General features: G+C 49.6%; 1 protein-coding gene across 1 annotated transcript in view; it reads left to right on the top strand.

Annotated features, from left to right (window-relative positions):
* Positions 1 to 24,644, top strand: part of LOC149328505 (glucoside xylosyltransferase 1-like) — a 50,890-nt gene that overhangs the window by 11,754 nt on the left and 14,492 nt on the right. Inside the window, exons 3-4 of the mRNA XM_089559002.1 lie at positions 6,952 to 7,099; positions 22,749 to 22,880. Coding sequence (XP_089415128.1) covers positions 6,952 to 7,099; positions 22,749 to 22,880 — 280 coding nt within the window. The remainder of the gene's footprint in view (positions 1 to 6,951; positions 7,100 to 22,748; positions 22,881 to 24,644) is intronic.

The following is a 24,644-nucleotide window of genomic DNA, read 5'->3' as shown; positions in this document are numbered from 1 at the left end:
GTGACTTTGATGGGAAACATGTCATATTGGTGTTGTCTTGCGATGATGGCGGAACGGGGACTGGACTGGGCAGCGAACACGGTCCACTCTGGTGGTATACCTGTGATGGTGTCTGTGCGTGTGTAAGGGTCAGAGATGAGAGCGAAATGAAAGTCTCCCTCCCGTAATCTTTCTACCAATACCGGGGTGGAGTTCCTGCAATGATCTAAATTTGCCTGTATGAATGAAAAAGTTAAGGAAGGCATTGCGGCGATATGTTGTTTGGGATGAGTAAATTTACGAGTGAAGCAGGAACGCGAGGTGTTATGGAATGTAGTGAAGAAGGCAGGAAAGTCGAACGCAAGAGTGTGAATAGGAAGAAGAGAAAAGTATGTGACTGTGGGAATGAGAGGGAGGGAGACGGGTAATGTGTGTGTAAAGTGTGAACAGAAGAATGGACCGTGTTGCGCCAGGTGTAGGCGTGACGTGTGAAGGTGAGAGTGTTGTGTGTATAAATCGAGGAGCGGAGGAACCGTGGCTGTAATGTGTAGCAAAAAGACAGACCGCTGAAGGTGGCGTGAAAGGAGGAAATGGTATGTGGAAAAGGAAAGGAAGTAAAAAAGGAACACGGTTATGCCACGTTCCTGGAGAAAGAAGGGAGGAAGAGGTTTAATGTAGGTATGAATGAGAGAAGGGGTGCGGTCTGTCAAGGAAAAAAGAGGAAGAAGTGAACGAGGAGAAGTGATACAGCGCCGCAAGCAAAGTGCTGGGCACCGTTAAGAGATGTGAGGTTATGTAATGAAGCACGGTCCTCCGCTCCTCGTAGTGCTTGTGAAAGTGTAGAGTGTTACTCATAATCTGTCCGTAGCCGCATCCTGGCGATGCTTTCCGCAAGGATGGGGCACTCCCTTGCCCCGGCCCTGTGGGGAGGACAGTCCCGTCCCGCGCGCCTGCACGCCGCGCAGGCAACCGCAGCTGCCGCGCAGGAAGCGGGACAGTCGGCAACGACGTGCGCCCCGGCGCAGCTTGTGCAAGCCGCCCTAGACGGATCCGAGGCTTGGCGGCAATTGCGGCGGGAGTGACCGTAATGTGCACAAAAGGTGCACAAAGGGACGTGGAGGTCCTCCTCCACCTGGGCCGAGGACCACCCTATCGTCAGTCGCCCCCTAGCCATGATCTTCTTGAACGTCTGCGGGCTCGCCGCCAAGACGTGAGTCTTTGTTCCGTTGCGAGCCCGGAACGTGTAGCGCCTCAGTATGGAAGAGGCGTCGATGGCGAGGTCAGTGTTTTTCGCTACAATTTGTGATATGACGGCGTCATCCGCGACGTCCGGGTCGACGCCCCACACGCGAATGTGGGGCTGACGTCGCTCTGCCACCCTCACCGCCATCGCGTTGTTGGTGACCGCATTGTTTCGTACTGCTAAGGAAAGGTTATGCAAGGTGTCTCGAGTTTTTGCGATTACCGTGACTCCCGTTTGCGTGGGCTTAAATTGAACGGGGCCGATGCCCTCGTCCTCTGGGATGATCTTTCGCTTGATCGTTTGTATTAACTGTGTTGGTGTTGTCGGGGGGGTGGTTGGTGTTAGAAAAGCGACGTGCCTCACGGTTTGTCGCTGTGCAGCAGAGGAGGGCGGCAGAGGCGTCGCAGACGCAGCCGATGGTGCGGGGGCAGGATGGACGTTGCCCCGTACGATGTCCGCAAAGGTGGGCGTGGCGGGTGGAGGCGGGCCAGCGCGCAGCCTGGTCTCCGCCGCGGAAGCCCGGGAGCGGGCCTCAGCAGCGTCGCGCCGCTCCGCGCCCCACATGGTCCGGAGGACCTCCACCCGGCCCCTGGCGTCCGAGGCCAGCGCCCGATACTCGGCGCAGCGGAGGACAAGCTCGCCGAACATCTGCGAGATGGTCGTGCAAGCGTGCACCGGCACCTTATTCTTTTCCGTGTTCAGGAACGCCGTGAGGCGCTCCTGAAGTGCCGTGACAGTTGAAAATTCCGGCACCGCGGCGAAGGCCAGGTCGAGCCTGGCCTCCGCGCTCGCAGGCCCCTCGGGGGAGGGACTCAAGTCGTCCGGTAAGGGCCCCGGCCCGACAGCTTCCGGGCGGGGAGCCTCCGGTGGTGGAACATCGGCCGAGGTCGGCGCAGCGTCAGGGGCACCGCGCGAACCCAGGGCGGCCGCAGAATCGTCGTTGCCAACCGATGGCGTCTCGGTTGGCCGCAGGTTGACATCTGGGACGCCTGCGAGCAAATTGTCACCGGCGTCCGAGAACTCCGAGCGGGGCGTCGCGGCACCCGTGCCTGACTGCCCGGAGCCAGAACTGGGGTCCGGAGAGATGCGGTGGAGCGTCACCACAGGTTGGTCCCGCCCCGAGGGCGAGTCAGGGGGAGACGCCCCCAACGAAGACATTCCCGCAGACGCGGGCGATAACCAGCCCTGTAACCAGCGGGACAGGGCTGGGCTGGATCGAAATCACGCCGCGACGAAGGTTGGACTCGATCCGCAGAGACCCGAACAAGCCCAGACAAGGCCACGGGCAGGCGAACGGCCCGGGAGACCAGGGCCACTGAAGGAGCCCCGAATTCGCGAGGGCGCCGCGAAAACGGGTCGCGACGGCAGCGGGAGCGACCGGGAGCGCAGACCGCAGGTGGAAGCCGCGACCGGAACGAGCCCGGGGCGGCCGAGAAGGCCGGGAGGACATCTTCCTCTTCCTCCTCCTCGACCGCGGCAAAAGCTGCCGCGGCTAAGTCCAGATCCGCGAAAACGCGGCGGAAATCGCAAAAAGCGATTGAAAATCTTGAGGCGGCTCACCCGCACCTTGTTGTCGCCGTCGGAGATGGCAAACGGGACGGCCGAAGGCAGCCCCGAAGTCAGAGGGTGGCGACGAGATGTAAACACTGGCCAGTGGCCAGCCCCACCTCGCAGCTGGTCGAAAAGCGGTAGGCGGCCGCGGGATGTGGGCGTGGCAGGTCCGGGGACGTCCGCTACCGCGAGCGGCAGCAGAAAACCGCGTCCCGCAGGACCCCGAGGCAGCAGGGCAGCCCAGTTGGTTGGTTGGTTGGCCTCGAGTAGAATGGCACATACCCACTACGGGGGAGTGGCCAAGACACAGGCGGTGAACTGTTGGAATGATTAGGAGCTTTAGAGGAAAAGGAGAATTAATAGGGTATAGGCTGACAGATAGGACGACGCAACGAAAGGGGTCCTGTTAGCTGGGAGATCGAAGATGGGAGGACGGCATAATGTGCAGATTTGAATACAACATCTGGAATGGTTCAATTTTGTATTGACTGAAAGAGAGGCAGAAAAAATAAAAAATAATAATATTAAATTAAAGTTTGATAATCAGAAAAATGAAAACAAAGAGGGGAAAAAAATAAATAAATAAATAAATAAATAAAAAGTAAAAAAAATAGCATGGGAGTCGCTGTGTTTCTAAAAGAAATTTTTGAACTGCACAGCGCGCACTCCTGTTGCTTCGTCCAAGCGAAGTAGCGCCAAAGGAAAGAACAACCTCAGTGGACACAGGCAGACCCAGCTGATGAAACGGAATTTCTAATAGGCGCCTCCTCAAAGAAGAGAATCGGCGGCAGAACAGCAGGAAGTGATCCACTGTCTCAGGCTCGGAACAAAATGGGCACAGTGGAGAAACCGCCAGACCAGATCTGTGAAGGTAGAAATTTAGCAGAGGAACTCGGCATCGCAAACGCGTGAAAGAGACCTCCAGTCTGCGCGAACTCCAGTCTTTGCTGCTCCAAGGGTGCAGAAGATGCTTGTATTCGGGGGATGAAGTAAGCGCCGAGGCTGAAAATTCCTGAAATATTGTGTAACTGCGAAACCTCACCGCAGCTGTATATGCGCAGGTTGGCAGGACCGAAATTATTGGGCCACAGAGAGAGGCCCTTGCTAATGAATCAGCGACCTCATTTAACTGAATGCCCACGTGACCCGGTACCCAAAGCAACCTCACCGAATTTAGATGAAGCGGGATCAGCTGCTTAAAGAGGCGTAATGCCCGAGACTCAGAGGGTGATGATAATGAAAAGCAAATAGATAGAGAGTCCGTCATAACCATGGCTTTGGAAACGGCAGGATCTAATTTACGTAAAGCTAGAATGACAGCTAATAATTCGGCCAGATAAATTGGAGTGAAGTCAGGGAGACGGAGAGAAAAGGACCATCCCAATGCAGGAGAAAAAATGCCCACACCTGCCTTTTCATGATCCTGTGAGGCATCGGTAGCAATGAGAATATGAAAAGGAAAGGATCTTAGCTGGTCCTGTAACAAACCGAGAAGGAGAGGAAAGGGCTGGAGCTTGGCATTCGATGGGAAAATGTTATCAAATGCAATCTCGACTGAAGGTGAGATGTTATGCAGAGGATGGATATCTGTGAGCTTAATGTTTAAGGGATCGAGGAGAGACTGCACGAAACATATCTGCGGAGTATGCAAACGAGACCAGCCAAGGCAGCCCAGGAAGCCGATCGAACAGCTTCCTCTTCCTCTTCCACAACCGCGGCGATGGAAGGCCGCGGTTGCGGAAAAACCGCAAAAATGCGGCAAAAACCGCAAAAAGGCGGTTAAAAAACCGCCTGCGGTTGCAGAGGAGCTCGGCGGGATGAGGTTCTGGGCTGCGGAACTGCAAAAAGCAGCCCCGAAATCGCAGAGGGGGCCTATGGGCCAGATGGGTGTGGCTGGGTGGGTGGGGCAGGCTAAGCCCGGCTGCCGGGAGCTCGGCCAGGCACGTCCATACGCTCGGAGCCGCTCGGAGCGGTCGAAGGAAGTTGTACATGCCCCGCCAGTAATACCTCTGGCGTAGTCACTCGTAGGTTTTTAGCGAGCCAGCGTGAGCGCTCTGAGGGTCGGCATGGTGGTGCGCACAGATCTCAGACCGAAGACGTCGGGTTATCACGAAGAGCCACTTTCGGCCGTCCGAACGATAGTTGCGGCGGTACAGGAGATCGTCGCGGATGGCAGAATGGGAAGCTTGGCAACGAAGGGCCCGAGGGATGGAAGACGTAGAGTGTGCTCGAAGGACATTGAGCAACGATGAAATCCATGGATCCTGGCATTGTCGATTGGGGATGTCACTACTATAGTAGTGAGTGCTGCGAGTAGGGAATGAGATATGAGGGAAGAGGACGCAGAAGAGGGCAGTGGCGATTGTGACAAGGTGTCGGCGTCGGAGTGCTTGCGGCCCAGCCGGTAAACTACGGTAATATCGAATTCCTGAAGACGGAGCGCCCAGTGGCCAAGGCGTCCTGAGCGACCTTTGAGTGAGGCCAACCAGAACAATGCGTGCTGATCAGTGGCGACGGTGAACGGGCGGCCATATAAGTATGGGTGGAATTTTGTGAGAGCCCACACTACGGCCAGACACTGCTTTTCAGTCACGGTCTAGTTCGACTCTGCTTTGGCTCGAGCATGGCTGGCGTACGCAACCACGTATTCAGAAAATTCGGGCTTCCGCTGGGCCAGGACAGCACCGAGGCCGATTCAGCTTGCGTCGGTGTGTACCTCAGTAGGAGCACTGGGGTCATAGTGCCGAAGAATAGGGGGTGAAGTTAGAAGACGACGGAGCGCAGAAAAAGCTGCATCGCAGGCAGAGTCCCACGTAGACAGGTCGGCGGGACCATTGAGGAGTTTCAAAGGGGCGCGACGATAGCGGCGAAATTAGGGACAAAGCGCCGAAAATAGGAGCAGATACCCACAAATCGCCGCATCTGTTTCGTAGAGGTTGGTTTAGGGAAGTCAGGCACAGCACAGAGTTTCTCAGGATCAGATAGAACGCTATTTTGGGTACGAGGTGGCCGTGTATTCTCTTTTGCCGGGCACCAAAGTGACATTTCTTGAGGTTAAGTTGAAGGCGAGCACTGATGAGGCAGCTCAATATCTGGCGCAAGCGCTTCAGATGCGTCGGAAAATCTGGCGAAAACACATCATCTTAATAGCAGAGACAAACGTTCCACTTGAGACCGCGCGAATCATTCGTTCGAACGTGGCGGGAGCGTTACAGAGACTAAATTGCATTGCGGTGAATTCATATAGGCCGTCAGGGGTAACGAATGCCGTTTTAGGATGGTCGGACGCAGACATCGGGACTTGCCAATAGCCCGAACGGAGATCCAGGGAGGAGAAGAACTCGGCGCCTTGCAAGCAGCCAAGGGCTTCATCAATGCGGGGTAGCGGGTAGACGTCATTGCGCGTAATTTTGTTAAGCCGGCGATTGTCCACGCAAAATGGTGTCGACACATTCTTCTTTTTCACCAGGACAACTGGGGATGACCAAGGACTGGCAGATGGCTGAATAATGCCGCGTTGTAGCATGTTGTCCACTTGCTCAGCGATGAGGTGGCGCTCGGGAAGTGACACACGGTAGGGGCGCTGGCGGAGAGGAGTATGTGTACCGGATTCCATGTGGTGCTCGACAGTGGTCGCGCGGCCCAAAGAGGACTGGTGGTCAAACGATGAGTGAAAGTGGTTTAGCAGGGCAAGGAGATGCGCGAGTTGAGCTGTGTTGAGGGCGGGGTCAATAGAGCGATCGAAAATGTCCGAAGGCAGTGAGTCATCGGGAGTAGCCCTACGTGCGGTGAGGGCAGCGAGGTCGGGACTGGAGGAGGTCACATCGGTGTTCAACGAAAAGATCAAGTTAGCGGTTGCAAAATGACCAAGGCACTCGCCACGTAGCATGTATTCCTGCGTTATAATAGGGCGGTAGATCGTGGTCCTCGACATTTGGGTGCTAATTTCTCTTTGCACCGGAAATCCTAACCGCAATTATTAGGGGCACAAGTGGGATGTTTACTTATCTCAGCTTTTTAATTTCGCTCACTTGCTTGTAGTTTATCAATATATATTATTGCATTATTTCTTCCCGCCATTCAGTGTGCCAGACCCCTATGTTGAGGGTCTGTAATACGCTCTTAGGCTTATTCCTCACACTTTTACTAATACGTTCTCTTTTGTCCGTTCTATGCAGAAACACAATCACGTTGGTGTTCGCCATCTGTGAGGATAACTTTGATCTTGGCATGACTGCTGTCAAATCTGCTGCGGCTTACTCCTCGTCCCCGATACGCATAGTCATCTTTGCAGACAAGAAAAATATTCAGAAGGTTAAGAACGCGGTGAGTATGGGCACACACCTAATCTCTCGGTAAATGATCAAGCAATTCTCGGAATTACCTTACGACCGTATAAAGGGTAAAAGAGATCTAAAATACATTTATTTTTCTGAACTATATGACACTTTCTGGATGTCTAAAATGAAGTAATGATGCGTTTCTTCACCAGAATATATAAACAATGAAAAGCCCTGGATAGAAATATTGTCATATACGCACAGGAACGCTTCACGGGAACAATACAAACAAGATGTTTTCCCCCTCGCGCACAGTCTGTGTGCGCGCTCTTACTTTCCACACAAGGCGCCATCTTTCGGCGTTCGTGGACGAGTGGACTGCGGGGGGCGCGTGCCAGACGTGCAACGCGTCCAGTGTTGACGTGTTCTTTGCTTCAATCCTTGATGAGCGCCATCACATACGGTATATGGGTGTGTGTTTGCATCACGACTTACATTTTCCCTCTGCCAGACCTACTACTGTTATCTGACGGCATTGTTACTGCTTAAGTTTTTATTTGAGGGTAGTCGACTAGGTAGGCTACGGACTTGAAGCCGGTGCTTACAAAAATATTTCTGCTGTGTTTTGCATGCGCTGCCATAAGTGATGACAATTGTATGCATCAGAACGTACAATCTTTGTCAAAACTATGCTGCCCAAGGGGTAAGATTCTGAGCCCTGCAGTATGGCTCTTCTTGCATACTCGCAGACCGTAGCCTTGAGAAGGACGGAAGAATTTAATTCATAAACGCTCCCAAGCTTGGAGCTGTCACATGTGGTAAGGAGCCCCGCTACGCGGCCTGGAAGCAAACCTGTAGGCTATATATTTCCGAAAAAGAACATTTCACGGGATGGTGTAGCGATGAGCAAGAGCTTACCGGATCGCGGAGCTCACTGAATCATGTTCAGGCGAAATGTGTGTTTTTGATTCTTAGTAATTTGTCTTCGGCATCCATGCGCTGAACTTGCTATTGTTCAGATGAAACACAGCTTGCGTACGGGAATATAACAGAACCGCTACCGGCTCAAGCTGGCAGTTTCAGGTGTCAGAGGAATAGGCGGATTAAAAGGCTCATTCTGTTGTAGGCCTGAGCCCTAGAAAAATACGCAATATTTTATTGCATTGTATGGCACTTGGTCAAAAGGTTACACGCCTCTGCCATACGTGCCGAGATTTTCCGAATATCATCGACATGACATCAGCGCACAGAACGAATAAAAGCTAGTTTCTCAGGTAATATTTATGCCAATAGCATAAAATAAGCTGAGCTGCTTTGTTATGCCCAAGTTAGCATAAAGCATGACGGACGTTTTCTCATACACAGCGACTCAGCTGAGCTCACAGCCATAATTTCTTGACGCGACTGCCGCATCACCGCGCAGGAGGAAACACAGCCATACATGAGGTTTGTGTTTTTACGGCCGGCAGGAAGTATTAAGACCGCCCTGTAACTAGAACGGGAACCGCATGCTTGCCAAATATATATTGCTTAAAATTCACGAAAAACACTTTCTCTCCCATGTAGCACCAAGACAACACCCCTTACGTTGGCACATGCTTAGCGCCGGCTCAATTAACGGGAATGGCAAACTAAATGTAACGATTAAACGATCAATTTGCCTATTTGATAACAAAAAATTTCTACAACACAAGCACGCTGTGGTATGCCCGGCAGTCCTTTTTTGGCGCAAGAAGGGCATCACGGCTCTCACGCAGGCCCGACCGCGGAGCACCTCAGCCACGCAGTCCCCAAAGAAACGTCCCCACGGCGGCGCGACAGTCGGCAGAAAATGGCCGCTCTTTAGAATGGCTGTGAATCGTGGTCTATACACGAGAAATTTTTGAATCGCTGTTCTTTAAAAGTAATCAAGATGTTCTCAGGTGCTTGCAGAGGAATGCGGGGTTCAATATACAGTGCACTGTGTGAGCTCCAGTGGTAGGTGCCCGCTACGCAATAGTTCTGATCATTATCAGCAGGCTGACGGCGGCCACTGCAAGAACGAGGCCTCTGCATTGTCTCTCTAATTAACCTTCTCATTTGCCAGCTGTGGCTGCCCAGTTCCCGCTAAGTTCTTAATCTCGTCTCCCTTGCTACACTTGCCTCCTCTTGGAATCCACTCCGTAACCCGCTTATCTTGCGATCGCATTACATGCCCAGCCATTAGGACCGATTATCTTGCCATCGCATTACATGCCCAGCCCAAGCCCATTTCTTCCTCCTGATTTCGACTAGGATGCCATTGACCCTTGTTTGTTGCCTCATCCAATCTGCACGCTTCCGGTCGCTTAACCTTACACTTATCAATAGCTCTAACTCAATCTAATTACAGGGGTGCTCCACAAAACAGATTTAGATTTGCATTATTGAATTAAAAAAAAAGAAGTGATGCCGTGTGATGCCGACCGCATCGCAGGCAAGGCAAGGAAGGACGAGCTGCAACGAAGGCACAAAAACAAGCAAATAGTCAGCACCGGCACGTGCGTCAGCTCGCGAACACACTGCTACCACGTATGTTATCGTTAGACATACAACGTGGCCCATCTCGTTACAGAGCTGTCAGCGCCTTGTTGGCGCGGAACTGTCTGGGAGAAAATCACGGCTATCATTCCTCGCATGACATAAAACAGTAAATCCCGAGCAAGCAGCAGATAAACTTGGTAGAGGACAGGTGTCCACATCCAGTCTTGATTATCTTCCCATATGGTCATTGTTGTGGTGCGTCGTTCACCATACGCGCGCGTTCATAAACGCGCGTTCATCGAAGGATCAGGCAAGTTTCCAGGTTCGAAGCGACGTTCATTGCCGCATGTTCGTCGGTGCATGGCTGGCCGAGATAAGCCCGCGCGTAGGTTGCGGCGCACGCCTTTTATTCGTTTTGGTGCGCCTGCGCATTAGCGACGGCGGCGATACCCGACCCCACAGTCATCTTCTTGCAGCTGAATGTTGTAGCGGCGCGCACCAGTGCCTTGTTGCTCGCAGAAGGACACTTGAACAAGCTGATGGTCTTTTTGAACGCGCTGAACGAATTTCAGGGTGGCTGTGATGTTAAAGGTGGTCATCACTTGGACGCATAAGAACAGCATCCCTGCTCTGAATTTCATCTTTGTTTACAAGAGGCAAGATAGCGCACGCTATAATTTCTTACATGGCAATGTACGCTGATATGTGAAACACGGTAGGAGTATATCGAATGTTATGTGGTGGACTTCTGCGTACATTGGAAGCATCTCGTAGTGATCTCGTACAGTTGGTCGGTCAGTTAGTTGCTCCGTGGATATTGGGCAGTGGTCTTGCCATGACTCTTTCATCAAAAGTGGAAAATGTGGCCGATGTAGATCTTCCTTAAACACATTTCCTGTGTTGGTAACGGAGAATGATGGGGGCCCGCGCCACAGATCGATGTGTCGCGAGAACAACTATATGACTTGGGAGCCTGTTCAATGAAAGTCCCCTTAGTCTCTGAGTATTGAGGGATTATTGATTATTGAGTCTCTGATCATTGAGGTGAGGAGGAGGTCCATTTTAATTGGGTTAAAGGGAGGTCTATAAGAAATATGGCGGTTGAGAAACCCTATACACCAAATGTCGGTTTCTTCATTGGCAGTGAAAATGGCATGAAGTCGAGGCCAGTTGAACATTTTGTGTTATCTGTCGTGCGCTCGTGGAGCATTCAAGTGGCTGGCTGAACACTGATTGTGAAACACGAGAAGAATGTCTGCCCGGATATTGTGAGGAATGACTGTAAAGTATATCTGTCTTGATCAGCCAAGTCATTTGTATGCGAAATACCTTCAACATGTGCAGAGAATTGGGCTTGTTGAACGGTCGTCATCATTTAAATAGCAAAAAGGACAGGAAAAAAATGAATTAGTCGAGACGTGACTTTTCCTTCTTTGATGCCCTTAATTCTGCCAGTCAGCATTCTGCACAAGTTACTTGTTAATTTTTATTTGTGCCGTTTCAAACTACTTATTTTCACTGTGTTAGTGACAGGAAATAAACTGGTCCACTGACTAGACAGAACTAGAGCGGTAAGCTTGGCAGCACGTCCTTGAGGAAGGGAGCCGGCCAACTTCAAGTTCCTTCAGTTCGAGACCCACGAGTGCAAACGTTCTTGAGTGTGATCGCCGCCTGGCAGCCCTCTCCTTTAAAGAGAAGCGCGCCCACAAGCACACATAAGCACAGAAAAATGTGCTTCATGCGCAAAACATGGACAACCTCTGGACTGGATAGTCGCCGCCCTCTTTGCTCTGGGAGTGTCTCGTCCGGGGGCACGTAATAATCCTGCAAGCGCGTCTCAATACTTTATAAGGACCTAAATAGCGACAAATCTGGTTTTCGAACAAGCCTCTCTGTTGAACAGGGGTCAACACCCAAACCTTGTCGCTGAGATCATAGAAGACTTACCTGTGCCGAAGCTTGTACCGATGCGCATCTAACCCTGTTGCTGTTCGATGTTGAGGCGTGCTTGTTGACGACTTTGCGCGGAATCTTCGGCTAACTGCCCAGCGTGGCCCGAAAGTTGGTCATCGGTTCAGCAAGGGGTCACTGCGTCTAGCTTCGCCTGAAACTCTTTTGTGTAGAGGAGTCGAAGCAGTGTGCAACGCATCGCCTACTGTACGGCCGTATTATAGGCGAATGTCCATTAGGGCATGATCATACTGATATATATCGCCAGCATGACCGCCGCTCTTTCAGCCTGCTCAGCTGCGGGTGGTATGTAGCAATTTTGAGTCGAAAGCCTTTACAGGCTCATTACTCGACAGCATATGCGTCCACGAAAACCAATAAAAAATATGACGTCATAAATATATGTCATGCCAAGGGACTAGAGCTATCAATCAGGCCTAGTTCAACAGCGTGGCATCCTACACATGATCCTATACTTTTGTTCTCCTGTATACGTACAGGGCGTCCCAGATAACTGTCACAAAGCTTGTAAATAAGAGGATGTTCCTTAGCCCAATGAAATCAACTGAGGGTTGTTGACAGTCGCGAGTCCCAGTTTGCAGTAGTTTTTCTTTACGCAAAAGTAATAATTTAGCAGAGACTAAATAGCTAACTTTTTAATTATTGCCTTCAGGTAAAAAGTCTGAATGCAGGAGTTGTAAATCTTTCTGAATAACAACCGGTTGCCGTGCTTGCAACCAAGTACCACTGATGTGGCTACTTTTATTTGCCTTAAAAGAAATCCTGCGAAAGATATAAAGGACCATATGATAGGAAAGCAGTTTCAGCGCTCCCAAACGACTGGTCAAGCAACGGCATCCGCTTATATATCGAATGCTCTCCCGAACGGGATTCGACGCTTTGAGGTGGTGGCGAGATATGCGCCAGGAACTGCTAATGCGTCGTGTAAAGTTAGCGGGCGCTGCTTATCAAGGAAGTGAATCAGGGCTCGCATGTAACATTTTTCATGCAAAAATTCGCTTCGCGTGATAGGCATGTGGCCATACCGCTGAACTTCCATCGTCACGCGCTGAAGAAACGGTCATCCATGCGCCCACGATAGTGGATGTTTACTGGTAGGGTCACGTGCGTTTCATGCGCAGTGCTTGCAAAAAGCTCCATGCTGCCAGGAATATAATTTTATTCAGCAATTGCGAAGACACCAGGGAAGAATATGGGCTAGAAAAACTAAGTTGGAAGAAACAACATGCACATAAGGAACCATGTATTATGACAACATACAATAAAGATTGCAGGAGGAATTTAGTGTGCAGTTACTCAGGATCGCTTGTGTCCCCGGAAAAGATGACAATAACGTGCGAGAACGTGTTATGAAGGTCAGTCGTTTTTTCACGTGCGATCCTCAAAAAATGTCTTGGCGTGCGCCTCAGCCCAATTTTTGCATTCTACAAGAAGTGTTCAAACAAGTCTCCTTCTGAAGCGATGCACAACAGGCACCTCTTCAACGCATCTGTAGGTGCGCTTCTGACTAGATCTCAGTGCGTCTCAGTTCAGTGCACCTGGCGTGGTTCTTTCGGTTCGATACACGCGATCTTTCATGTAGCCCCGCCAAAAGAAGTCGAGTGGGGTCATGCCTGATCACCTTGTGGTCATAACACTGGTCCGCGCCCCCCCCCCCCCCCCCCCCGATCTATTGCGTTTGGAAGACGGCATCAAGCCAGCTTCGAGCTGCAGTAGTGTTGTGGGGAGGCGCTCGATCATTCTGGAACCATGCGCTCCGAAGGCGCTTCCGTTAAAGGTCACTGCAGGAAGTATTTATTGGACACTTCAAGATCTCGTCTCTATAGCGGTGCCCGTTAAGCCTGTTGTCAAAGATGGGACAAATAATCCTGCTGTCGAAACTTCCGCACCAGACATTGAAGGACCACTGATACTGCTGGTGCGATCGGACCAACCAGTGCGGGTTCTCTCCGATCCACTAATGGGCATTGTGGAGAGTGACTTGGTTGTTTGAAAAGCTTGGCACATCAGTCCAGAGAACACCGTTGAGGAAGCACGGCTCATCAGCACACTCTATCAGAATCCAGTTGCTGAAGTCAAGACGGCTTTGGAAATCGTTCATTTCTTACCTTTGGAGGAGTGGAAGATGGTATGCGTGAATATTTGCCTTCTTCATGATTGTCCAGGGAGATGACTTCGACACCATTGCGTCAGCACTTACGTCGCGAACGCTTGCATCAGGGTTCGCAGCCGTGAATGCCAAGACGTTCATCTCCACTTCACTTATAGCCGAAGTTCTGTGCCTCGTTCTCTCTAGAGTCCGTGCTGCCGTAGCGCCTGGTAGATCTTCATTATTGTGAATGCAGTTGGCTGCCTGCCACAGTCTAAAGATTAGTATATTTTCGAGGCCTTGCTCCTATTCCCGTCAGCGGCTCCCAAGGCAAGAATCATAACTGCCTTTGTGCTCATTTGTAAAGCGCAATGTTCTCGCCGTACAGGGCAAAAATGAAGAGATACCGTTCCATCCAGGCGTTCCTTGTGGTTGACATTCTTATTAGAGACTAACTCCCGTACCATACTCCCGTTCTGTTAACCTTACTAAGCCCTCCTGCCACAATCCCAATTGGGATTAGCAGTATTTGTAAATAAATAAATAAATAAATAAAGCATTCCCTTACGCTGGCTGTCATGGACATCTCGTTAGCCTCTACGGTGGAAAATCAGACACGTTCTGAAAACAATAACAAATTGCAAGAAAGAAATATAAGTCTGCAGAAATAATAAAGAAGTTTCGTGAACTTCTAAATTTCAATGCCTCAGAAACTTCTTTCAATAAAAGCTGAGTGCTTGATTATTTGCCAATATTATTTGCTTTTCCTAATTGCTGTTAGTTTATTGACTTTACCTCTCTATATATATGTATAAAACTCCTCATAAGGACTGCGCATTGATTGAATTTTTTTTTGTTGTGAATGCGCTTTGATGTTTTCTGGAACACATTCAGCAAAAACTTTCATTCTTCTTGCAGTAATTGTGTTCTGATTTTCGAGATGTGCCTTTTATGTTTATATCCATTTCAATGCAGCATGCAGCTGTGTATAGAACGGGGCTGGGACCTTCGTCAGCCTCTCTGGGCCTTTAGTCCCAGTTTCTCTTCGTTTTGCCGAAAAATAAGTTTCTCTGAATCAAAAGTGAAGTCCATGCCTGTGTCCTTAATAAGGTTGTACGCGATTCCGCAACAAAGCTTGGCCTCGGCGTATGGAGAGATGTAATCAGCAGCAAAGTTGATGCAATGGTTGCCACCCGGTCAGAAGAAAAGTCCGTAGAACGTTCATGTCAATTTGATTGAATTAGGCAAACGGTGAAGCATAGGTTTATTCAGTCCCTAAGGTTTGGAGGGCAGATTCTTAAGGCACTGACATGACCACACCTCTGTACATAGCGCTCAAGAACAGTGGCAAGGTTTGCCCATTAGAACAGCTGGCGTTTTCTCGCAAGCGTGTGACATTATCCCGAGCGTACAGAAGCTGGTTCATCGCGGCGCGCAGAAAGATTATCCTCTCGCGGAGTTGTGAGGACGACGACGAGGAGGTATACTAATTAATTAACTGGAGCCAGGGTTCTTATACAGCCCGTTACATTTCAGGAAAAACGACGTCAGGTGCCATCAAAAAAAGCACTTAGGTGTCATGGTTGGCTGCCCATCTAAATAATCGATGAGCGGCCGCTACTCTGGATCGGCGCACGGCTGGGTTGACAAATCAGAGTAGATGTGCTGGAAGAAACTCCAGTCGTCGTTCGTGTCAGAAGTGGCAAGCTCGACATGCTCAAGAGAGAGTGTTTCGAGATCTTCATGCTTATGTCCGGACATATAGACAATGTTGAGGTTAAACTTGTACACGAAGAGTCTCCATTGCACCATACGTCCAGATGCGACACGCAGGTTCGCCAGCGAACACAGGGAGTGCTGCTAGTGACCGCTTATGGTCACCATGAAGATAGTGGCGAAATTTCGCAGCGGCCCAAATACTGGCGAGGCTTCCCTTTTCTGTTGCGGAATAGCTGAACCCGGCTTGTGACAGACTGGGGCAAATCGATGACTCGTTAGACGCCGCCTTGTGGTTACACGGGAACTGTGCCGAGGCAGATGTTGCTGGTCTCGGAGCGTATTTTGTGTCATCCTGCCCATGAAAGTGAGCAAGAATAGGCTGCGTTTGGAGACGGAGGCGAGTTCGGGGATAGCCGCTTCTTGCTCATGGCTTCAAACAAAAGGTATGGCGTCCTGGGAGTCAGAGGTTGAGCAAGATCAGCGAAATTTGTAATAAAACGCCGATATCAGAATCAAAGCCCGAGAAAGCGGCGTAAAGCTTTCTTGTCTCCTGGGGTTGAAATTTCCGTGACCGGTGGAAGCTTATCGGGGTCCGGCTTCACACAGGCGCCGCTGATGACATGACCCATAAATCTGAGCTTTTCGTAGCCAAGGTGACATTTCTCTGACTTCAGTGTCAGGTTAGCTCAACGAAGGAATTTCACGACCATAGGCAGGTGCTCCCATGTCCCACTAACCCGACGGTTAGCAGGAGTTCGAGCCCTATATTGGACGACACGCCATTTCACCGTGCAAGCTGCAGGCTACGAGGCTTACCAGCTGAGCTTTCCCCATTCGGCATGCCCACAGAGCGACCTCGCGCCACAGCGCTTCTTGACACAACCACCAACAAATTTACGCCCCAGAACCTCCCCCCCCCCTCCCCCAAGTCTTTCTCCACGGCAACAACTGAAGCCGCAATAGAATGGTTGAAACGCTAGGAGAGAGTTGCAACGTTAAATCAAAGGGATGATGCTGACGCCTACTATACAGCGCTCGGACGCGGTTTGAAAACCATAAAGATCCGCTCGCTTCTTGGTGTGGGTACTGGAGTCGTGTCTTGGAAACCTACGGCAGCTCGCATTGTCGCGATTGAAGAGATCGCGCTCTGCTATCTCGCAATCAGCTCCCAAACGAGAATATCGCAGCGGACGCCGAGGGCACGACGTGCCTCTTCAAACGCGTGAGCCGTACAATGTACGATGGAAAAAGCGGCGGGACCTCATGCGTGGCGTCAATGCGCAGCTCTTCACTGACCTTGTCCGAACCCCTCCAAAAACTGTCGATGAGTTTCCCACGGAGTCATCCACCGTTCAGAATGTGCTTCTGGGAATAGCGTCTACGTACTATCGTACTGTGGCCGGCGCCTCTGTTCCCGGGAGTTGCCATCGAATGGCAGGGATGCCGCTGTGCGCTTCATTACATCCGTTCGATAATGTGCGACGAACCCAGGCAGCTGTACCACGCACCTATCACGACTGCCAGCTCTACCGAGAGCCTTATCCGAGCGGAGGTCTAGCAAGCTCTCGGCCGCCCTTGCCCACTGACGAACTTCGCCCATCCCCTTCTCTTGTCTCCCCTGAATATTTTCATGTGTTACAAAAGAGCCCAGCTGAAAACGTGGGTTTTTCACCTCAGAGGCTGCAAGATCATGTCTTCAGCTCAGAACTCTGCCGCGGTCAGTAATGCGGCGCGACCAAGCCAGATGCTTCATTTGTCAGCGGACACTGTCACCCTGCCACATCGAACCAGTGCTTTCTTTACTGTTGAGTGTGATGCACTTCCGGACTAGAATCCATCACTGCAATTGGCATTTCATTACTGTTGACGCAGTTGTGTGTGTGTCCCGCAGTCTGACCAACTTCAGAATGGCCAGTCACATCTAGTCTTCGTCAAAAATATAGAGCCCAGGGAATTTTTTCAAAGCCATGCAGCGGAGCTTTTAAGCCAATTTAACAGTCCTAAGCTTGTGAGCGTTGAGTATTTAAGTTCCTCTCGCCTTTGTGAGACTACGGTCCCTAAGGACCCAAGAGGGGCCGCGTCGCAGGGCTCAGAAGCAGGCTTTTCGAGCTGTATACTTTTCACAAAGGCTGTACTTTCTACCAGTTTTACGCACTTGCATCGGGATCTTTCTCGCGGCACTTCGGTAGCATTTGCCGAACACATGTCTGAAGTTTCGCAGTGTTTCTGCTCTGAAACGCTGGAGACTGCTCTGTTGCCCGGGAGTCTCATAGCCACCTTCGCGGTAGCAGCCAGCAAAGAGAACAGCTGTGTGTGCTGTTCCCCGGATTCAGACAGTGCTTCGCCGCCTCGGCGAAGGTGCGTCAAGGAACCGTTGCCAAGCACCACATTGTGGCGTTCAGTGACATACACCCTATCATCAACACACCTAGCGCGTCTTGTCGAGAGAGCGCGACGTCTTCAGTCTCAGGCTAAAGAGATTCTAGAAGATTCAGGTATACAGCCTTCCAACAGCCCATGGCCCTCTCCGGTCGTCCTCGTTAAAAAGGAAGACGGCTTGGTGCGTTTTTGCGTCGACAGCCAGAACCTGGACGCTGTAAACAAGAAAGAAGCTTTCAGGTTGCCCTATAGTGATGACTCTCTACCGCCTCCTGCGTGCTCGGTATTTTTCGTCCATCGACCTAGAATTGGCTACTGGTAGATTGCGGTCGATGAAAAGACAGTGAGAAGACGGCCTATACCACTTTCAATGGCTTTTATGAATTGAAAAGTTCTTTTCGGCCTTTCTTTCGCACCTGTCACATTTTAGCGGATGATAGGTGTTATATGTCCAACAGCCGTTTCAAGGAGCAGACAGATCTGTTGTCTCATGCCTATGGGGTTGTGGCTCGGACGGTACAGAGACCACTCGCAGACAATGCTCGGCTTTGAACCGTTGAGCGGCCCATGCGCACTTCACAGACTGCCTTATAAGGGGCGCGCACAGACAACACAATGAACACAGTCCCGGCTGGTTTTAAGTGGCAGTGTTGCCTAGTATAAAGATGTGGTTGTTTTGGTTTGGTTTGGTTTTGTGGTTTAACGTCCCAAAGCGACTCAGTCTATCAGAGACGCCACAGTGGAGAGTGCCAGAAATTTCGACCACTTGGAGTTCTTTAACGTGTACTGACATCGCACAGTAAACGGGCCTCTAGAATTTCGCCTGCATCGAAATTCGGCCGCCGCGGTCGAGATCGGTTTTGGCAGACTTATAGTAGTCAGAAACTTGATCGCCGCCTGGCAATGTGTTTCTAAGCTTCACGAAATTATAAACGATGGTTGATAGATAGCGATTCAGGTGTCTCCTCCTTTGGGTCCTGTCCTTCGCGATGTTTTAACTACGAAGGTATCTTGTTGGAAAGAAAGGAAATTTTCGAGCTGGAGACGTGTCATGCCGCACCGGGTATTCAATGAGCCATCGGATTTCCGCGCAGCGCATTCTATGGCCCCCATGTCTCATGTGTTCTGTTTAGTATTAAAAGCGCTGTTATCATCGGGTTCATGCTGACTACTATCGACTGGTACAGGGCACCATGCGGTCGCCTTCATGTTTACGCCTCGTCTTACCGACGATAGGTAAGTCGACCTGCTGAAACTATAAAATGGAGCTGGAAATCCTTTTCTCTGGTCGCGCACGTCTGCCAGCCACTGGCCACATTTTCACTAATGAATGCATCCACTTCTTTTTGCATGCGAATTACGGTTCGTAAAGCCAAGAATGCGCATGTTTTGTTACTGCTCCCAACGCGTGTCTAATGCATTCATCAGAAAATTACTTCACAGGCAAGGAAGGGCGAAAAAATGGCGAAATATGGCGCAGGTGCGAAATATTGCCACTGCGCTTCATATTTGAAACGAAGTGTTCGCTCAATGCCAGTGACACTCTGTCAGCACTTATGTGAGAAGAACAGTTCATTATCTGCATTTCTTTTTGGCAGTTCATAGCAAAATATATATCACACTTTCTTTTTTTGTTTGTGTACTTTAAATAGCCTTATTTTCCCGACAGTGTATTTTTGATCAAAATCAAATGCTTTCTCTTCAAGAGTAAGAGAGGGCAAACAAGTCCAATTATTATTCTGAGTAAAAATTTGTAATCATGCGCTTTCTGGTATGTTGAGTGCAGTGGCGTAGACAGAAATTTTGTTCGGGGGGGGGGGGGGGGGGGGCGCTCATGTTGCAGCGCGGCCTCCTCATAGCATTTGTGGAGGGATCAAACCCAAGAATAATAAATGCGTTGCCATTGACAATGTCATTGTGTAGTAGGTAACACTATGCACTGTCTAGACAAGTGGAATATGTATTTTTTAAGTAAAAAAATTTATTCGTATATCTTAAAAATCGTGGCAGATAGAACTGATACGATTGCTTGCATATTTCTGCGTATTTAATAAGCAAAGAAAATATCGCACGAAGTATATAACTATATCAGTACGAAACCAGCAGAGCAGTGCATTCCGCTGATATGAAAAACGTAAAGGTGATGAAATGAGCAAGTAGAGGATGGTTTGGTTTGGTTAATTGGGTTTAACGTCCCAAAGCGACTAAGGCTATGAGAGACGCCGTAGTGGAGGGCTCCGGAAGTTTCGACCACCTGGGGTTCTTTAACGTGCACTGGCATCGCACAGTACACGGGCCTCTAGAATTTCTCCTTCAAAGAAATTCCAGACGCCGCGGCCGGGATCGAACCCGCGTCTTTCGGGTCAGCAGCCGAGCACCATAACTACAGAGCCACCGAGCAAGTAGAGGAGAAATATTCTAATGAATCTTTTTTTTTGTTCAAGAACCTTTGCATTTCTGTATATATGCTACGGCCAGGGAAAAATCTAAGTGACGCACCGAAATTTTTGTCGCAGAAGTGAGCACATGTATAAATGGGAATGAATCACCACAACGCTTCGTCTCATCGGACCCCTCTACGTGCTTTGTCAACTTGTCTTATAGTGTTTTGATTTGGCTTGTCTCGTTGTACGGTCCGATGTAGGAGATTAAAAAAGTCAGTGCACCTTTGGCGTCGAAAGTTTATAAGAATAATAAATTAATTGAAGTTCCTGATTTGAATATCTAAAAACGCCCGACTTCTGAAATCTGAGCGGGGCTTCCGCGTCAAAGTTTATGGGAACTTTATACTCATTAAGTGTCGGAAATGAAATGCGTGACTCCGTAGACTCCGCGGCGATCCCGCTTGTCCTTGACAGCCACTTGAAATATTGCGCTTGGATGGGGCTCTTTGCGTTACGAGAATACAGGTGCAAGGGCGTTGCCATGAAATACAATCCAAGTTTAGCAATGTTCCCGCCAAAATGTATTTTATAGTCTGAAAATACATTGTAGGCGACAAAATCCAGAATGACTTCAGGCGCAGGTGGTTGTTTGGTCAGCGGAGCGTGAGTTCGAAAACATTTCGAGGAGGGGAAGGGGGGGGGGCTGAAGCCCCATAAACTCCCCCCTGGCCACGCCCCTGGTTGTGTGTGTCCGCCAGGAAGACAATTTTCAATGAGGAAGTGCATTTTAAACCTTCCGGACAGAAGGTTTCGTTTTGTGATGCCCCAGAACCGGAGTTGACGTCCGCATTTTACTCCCAAACTCGGCCGTTTTTGGTGAGACACGTAATAAGATTTTTCGTATTTGTTTGCTTGCAAAAACTATTGAGAGGTGTTGACGACCTACATTTAATCAAGAAGAATTGGGCACAGGAGGGCATGTGATTTGAAGGCAAAAAAAAATTGATGGGCCCTTAGGGTACTGTAAAGGAATCCGACAGAAGGCGAAGCTACCAGGGGCTGGCAGAGCTTCAGGTGGACGGATGAGGTTGCTTGTGGGACAAGGTGTCACCAGCTGGCTGATAACAGGGTTATTAGCATGGATGAGGGTAGACGAGGGTCAGTCTTTGTCATCGATTCGACGCAGTGTGGCTGTTGATGATTGCGATGTTTCTATCGGTCGTTCTGTGTTTCAGTCTAGGAATGGCTGGGTGGCTTTAGGGAAGAGGCGTCGGCCGCGTATTACCTCACTGATTCTTTTAAAAAAAATAAAGCTATCTGCCAGACAAATACGGCGCAGACACAGGACAGCAAAGCGGTGAACGACGCAGGCGTTGCTTCCTTTGTCCTTTATCTGCGCTCTCTCTATCCGTCGTGTCAAACCAACTAACCTCAACAGTAGTCCTTTTTAGCTGTCTTGTCATGAATAGCAGGTGTAACGGCAAAATCGTTTGCGTCCATGCCTGAGGAAATTCATGGGCAGCTGATAGGTTGTATTAGCAGCAAAAGGGTAACGGCCAAGCTTACAGGATCCATTACGCACCCCGCTGCCTCTCTCTACCGTTCGTCGAGCGCAAAGTCTCGCTTCCTTTTCTACCGCTAGAACTGCCTCCGCGAGCAAGCGCTCTTTTGTGTCTACAGCGGGGCTGCCTTCCTTCCACGTGTCGAACCACTCCTGTTTATGTGTGGAGCAGGGCGCCCAGCATCGCTGGCTGCTTTGGGTCCTCTACATCTAAATAGTGCTAGCTCACTTTTATCGACCTTAAAGAGGCGTTTTGTGGTGTTCTAACCTTCATCAGCATCTGCAAAATACAGCCGTTGGCGACATATCTGACTCCATGGCTCTCTCGTCTCAGCAGGTTCAGTCGCACGGGAGTGACGGCAGCCGTAATACTACCGATCCGAAGTCTCGATTGAATGGTTTAAAGATGAGGGAGACGAAGATATTCAGTGGGCGGTCCGTGAGACTGCCAGTTAGAAAGTATTGCGTGAGGGGCGGCGGCTCTTTTAAAAAGTGGTTTACAGTATCCGAAAACGAAGCTCCTAAGAACAATGCTGGTTTTCCATTAATGAAAGCTGAAAGCATTTCTTGTCTAGACATTTCTAAGACATGCAGCTGCAAATGCAGTGCGTAGCAGCGCTGCCGTTCAAATATATTACGCCGCATGCTACCCGGGACACCAGTGTATTTGTGATTTTGCTTCACTCCACTTTGCCAGGTGTCCTAGTAGAACTGAAGACGCACATGTTGCCCACATTACCGAATTCTCTTCTCGGCACCGAAATTGACTAGTCTATGGGGGCTTTGTCTGGAGAGGAGCAATATCATACGATGTGCGCAGCTGTCGGATATTAGCCGAAGGAAATGAGGTCGTTGAGAAAGAAGCACTTGTTAGGCATCGCTCAGCTGACCCTCTAATATCTGGTTGCTTAGCGGCTGGGAAACAAAACAACGATGACGATCAGGTTTCAGTATTCTTACTTCTCTTGGTGCTGTTTCTTTTCAGTGAGTGGGCACATTTTTTTTCCGCTCTATCGGCTGTACTGACTGTATTTTTTTATTCTATGTGCGCCTTCGTGGCATATTCTGACCCTTCTTCACATGACTGAAGTCCTCATCGTGGCCCCCCAGTGTCCTTAAAAGGGTCCACGTCGATGTCCTGCCGACGGCTTTCCCAAAAAGAAAGAATGAAAGATGGCGTACCATATTTCGGCCGTGCTCTGCACAGAGGCTTTTCGTACCGGTAAGAGCCCTACTTTTTTGGCCTGCGTTTATATTGGGGAACGATTTGTTCGATGATATTGATCGTTTCTCATGCTTCTAAGTGCACCAGAGAATATAAACTCCGTAGATTGGTGACACTCTCTTTCTACGCCAGCCTCTGCGTTCATCTCTTGAGAATATAGCAGCATCTCTCCTAAAATACCCCTAAAGTTTGTAGTTTCTTGAAGAATTTTACTCCCGCCACTCATTTCGAACTTCTGAGGATAGCACTAAGATATAATAAACCAATTTCAACATATGTACCTTGAAGAAACGACGAAGTGGGGACGCGGAACAAGAAGCTCGCCATCTGCGTGCTCACGCACCAAATTCTGGTCGACTCAGCTTCTTACATACAAGCTGTAATAACGTGGAGGAGGTGTTGAGTCGATGACCATCGATCCCTCTCGACATTGCGGGAGCCGCACTCGCTGGACTGACCCCGTTGCCCGTGAAAATAACCCAGAATAGCGACGCACATCAAACTGGAGCAGCATCGCGCACTTGGCAGCACTACCACGAGCCGCGGACCTTTTCAGGATTTACCACAGAGTGAGCAACTACAGCTGCTAGGATACCACAGACAAGCTGGCCACTGCTGTTTTTTCTATGAGCGGTACCGCGTAAACAAGAATTGCAAACTATGAACCGTCCGTGACGAGTTGGTATCGGAACTGCTTCGAGATCTGGAACTGCTTCGCGAATTCCGTTGCACAAAAGAAATACGCTCAGAAGACCTAGCTCCAGAGAGCGGAAGAGCCTGGTGACACGTGCGTCACCTACCTACAAAGGGAGTTGAATCCACGGATGTACAAAGAGAGAATTGGCCATCTAAATGGCATCGTACAAAAAATGTAGTTTTCTTATTTTTGAACTTTGACTCTGCCCCGTAAGTCACCATGTATTTCCGAAAATTTGAAGCGTTTAAGCGACGTCGCGTTGCTCTCAAGGTAGGCCAATTATGTAATGTCAACACCACCAAAAGCGTGGATTCCCACGAGCCTGTGAATGCTGTGAACATTCCTGATGTCATTAGACAAACTGACTGCGATGAACTTCCACGGCAGCAAGACCTAATGCGCCGCAGTGAAGTTTCGTTTTTTGCGGGAATCTCTTTCACAATAGGATTTTTCAAATAATTTCTTAACGTTCAGGAATTCATGCTAATGTAAGGAGTACGTCATGCCGGAATGATTTCACATCATGAGCCGAGTAAGGTGTGCATGTTTTTTCCTGTCTTGAACAACATTCATTGCATTCATCTGTGAATATCTAGGTGTCCTTCTGTACACAAAAACGTTTTATAAGTTGTCTTTAGAGAGGCATTGAGGGAGGTGACAACATTCTGGCCGACCTTTCTGACTTATACAAGTCAGGCGCAGTATGATTTCTACGTCCTTTCACTCTGGCTAATATTCGCTCACTGACATAAGCTTAGATTCTGATCAAGCGAAGGCCATCGACGTTGAACAACACGTATTCTTGGAATTAGATCTCTTGATGATATGAGTGATTATAAGGAGTGCTCTAACATCATCCTTGCTAGGAAGGCAATATTATGAGCTTCAGCCAAATTACGCAACGCCACACAGCATGACGATCGGTGTCCGCCCTTGCTTCGCATTTGCTCGCGTTTACAACCTACATGCTGAAAGTTTACGGCAGCCTTGTGCTCAAACTAAGTCTCTCTGAGTGAGAGAAGATGTTTTCGTTCCTCACGTTCTAACGGTAGGCAATAAACGTA

Source organism: Amblyomma mixtum, chromosome 9 (assembly GCF_055824585.1).
Source record: "Amblyomma mixtum isolate Tamu chromosome 9, ASM5582458v1, whole genome shotgun sequence".
NCBI lineage: Eukaryota > Metazoa > Arthropoda > Arachnida > Ixodida > Ixodidae > Amblyomma > Amblyomma mixtum.
The sequence above is the reverse complement of the archived record's forward strand: the minus strand, read 5'-3'. Positions and strand labels throughout refer to the sequence as shown.